The 930-nt window shown below is 58.2% G+C and overlaps 1 protein-coding gene across 1 annotated transcript in view; it reads right to left on the bottom strand.

The window, feature by feature from the left end:
- Positions 1-453, bottom strand: part of BSG (basigin (Ok blood group)) — a gene marked incomplete at both ends in the record, with an annotated part of 2,890 nt that extends 2,437 nt beyond the window's left edge. The window contains one exon of the mRNA XM_009867700.1: positions 297-453. Within this exon, the coding sequence (XP_009866002.1) occupies positions 297-453 (157 nt within the window). The remainder of the gene's footprint in view (positions 1-296) is intronic.
- Positions 454-930: the final 477 nt, after the last annotated feature.

The raw sequence follows: 930 nt of genomic DNA, 5'->3' as shown, positions 1-930 counted from the left end.
TGGACCCTGGCAACAAGCCCCGGAGCAGCAGAATCCGCTTACTAAGAGGATGTTTGTGGCACGTAACTTCCCCTCCCTCCTCCTTTTCACCCCCTTCCCCCCACAAAGGAGAAAACGTTGGGGCTTACGCGGCTTTGTTTAGCTCATCTTACGTTCTGAAGTTTAAAGTCCACATTTTCAGCGAGACTGCAAACGCGTAGCTTTGGGCTCAGCTGACAGGACACATCAACCCTCTCTGGTAAAAGTACCTGTGCCCGGCATTCAGGTTCTTATTCGACCTCGCCCCCAGCACTCACGTGTAATTGGTGAAAGTGCTCGGCTCCTTGTCCTCCAGCAGTACCTTGTCCCCCTGCATCCACTTGTGACCCCCGATGGAGGTGTCAGCCTTAGTCATGTTGCAGCTGAGGATCATCCTGCCATCAGCACTGGTGGCCTGAGTTTTGACATCGGGACCTGCGGGTGTAAATAGTTCCACCGAAGTTAGCAGGCAGGACCCCCGAAGTCACGAGCCCACCCAAGAACCTTTAACGCAAACGGCCGCCAAACCCCACAGCAACTCATCTCTACCACAGCTCTCACTTACCTCTGCAACCGGTTTCCTACCAGAACTGACGATACCAGCGCAGGAGAGACCCAAAACCCAGGCGACCGGGGTCTGATCGCACCAGGAACGCCCGGTGCTGAGCCTGCGGCTGCCCCCTGCTCCCGACCCCTCCTGCTGTCCCTGCAACGGGTGCAGCTCCAGCAGAGCCAAGTGCTCAACAAGCAATGGAACAGGTCGTCCTGCGAAGGACAGAGCAGGGATCTCTGCTCTTATGAGCCGCCACAGCACTCGCTGTGCCAGCACCTCCCAGAACCCGGGCAGATGCAGGCAGCTCCAGGCAAGCGCGCGGGCGGCAGTCGCAGCCCTCTTGTGTCACACGAGGCCGC

The sequence above is a fragment of the Apaloderma vittatum genome, unplaced genomic scaffold (assembly GCF_000703405.1).
Source record: "Apaloderma vittatum isolate BGI_N311 unplaced genomic scaffold, ASM70340v1 scaffold29520, whole genome shotgun sequence".
Taxonomy (NCBI): Eukaryota; Metazoa; Chordata; class Aves; order Trogoniformes; family Trogonidae; genus Apaloderma; species Apaloderma vittatum.
This window is presented reverse-complemented; position numbering and strand designations above follow the sequence as displayed.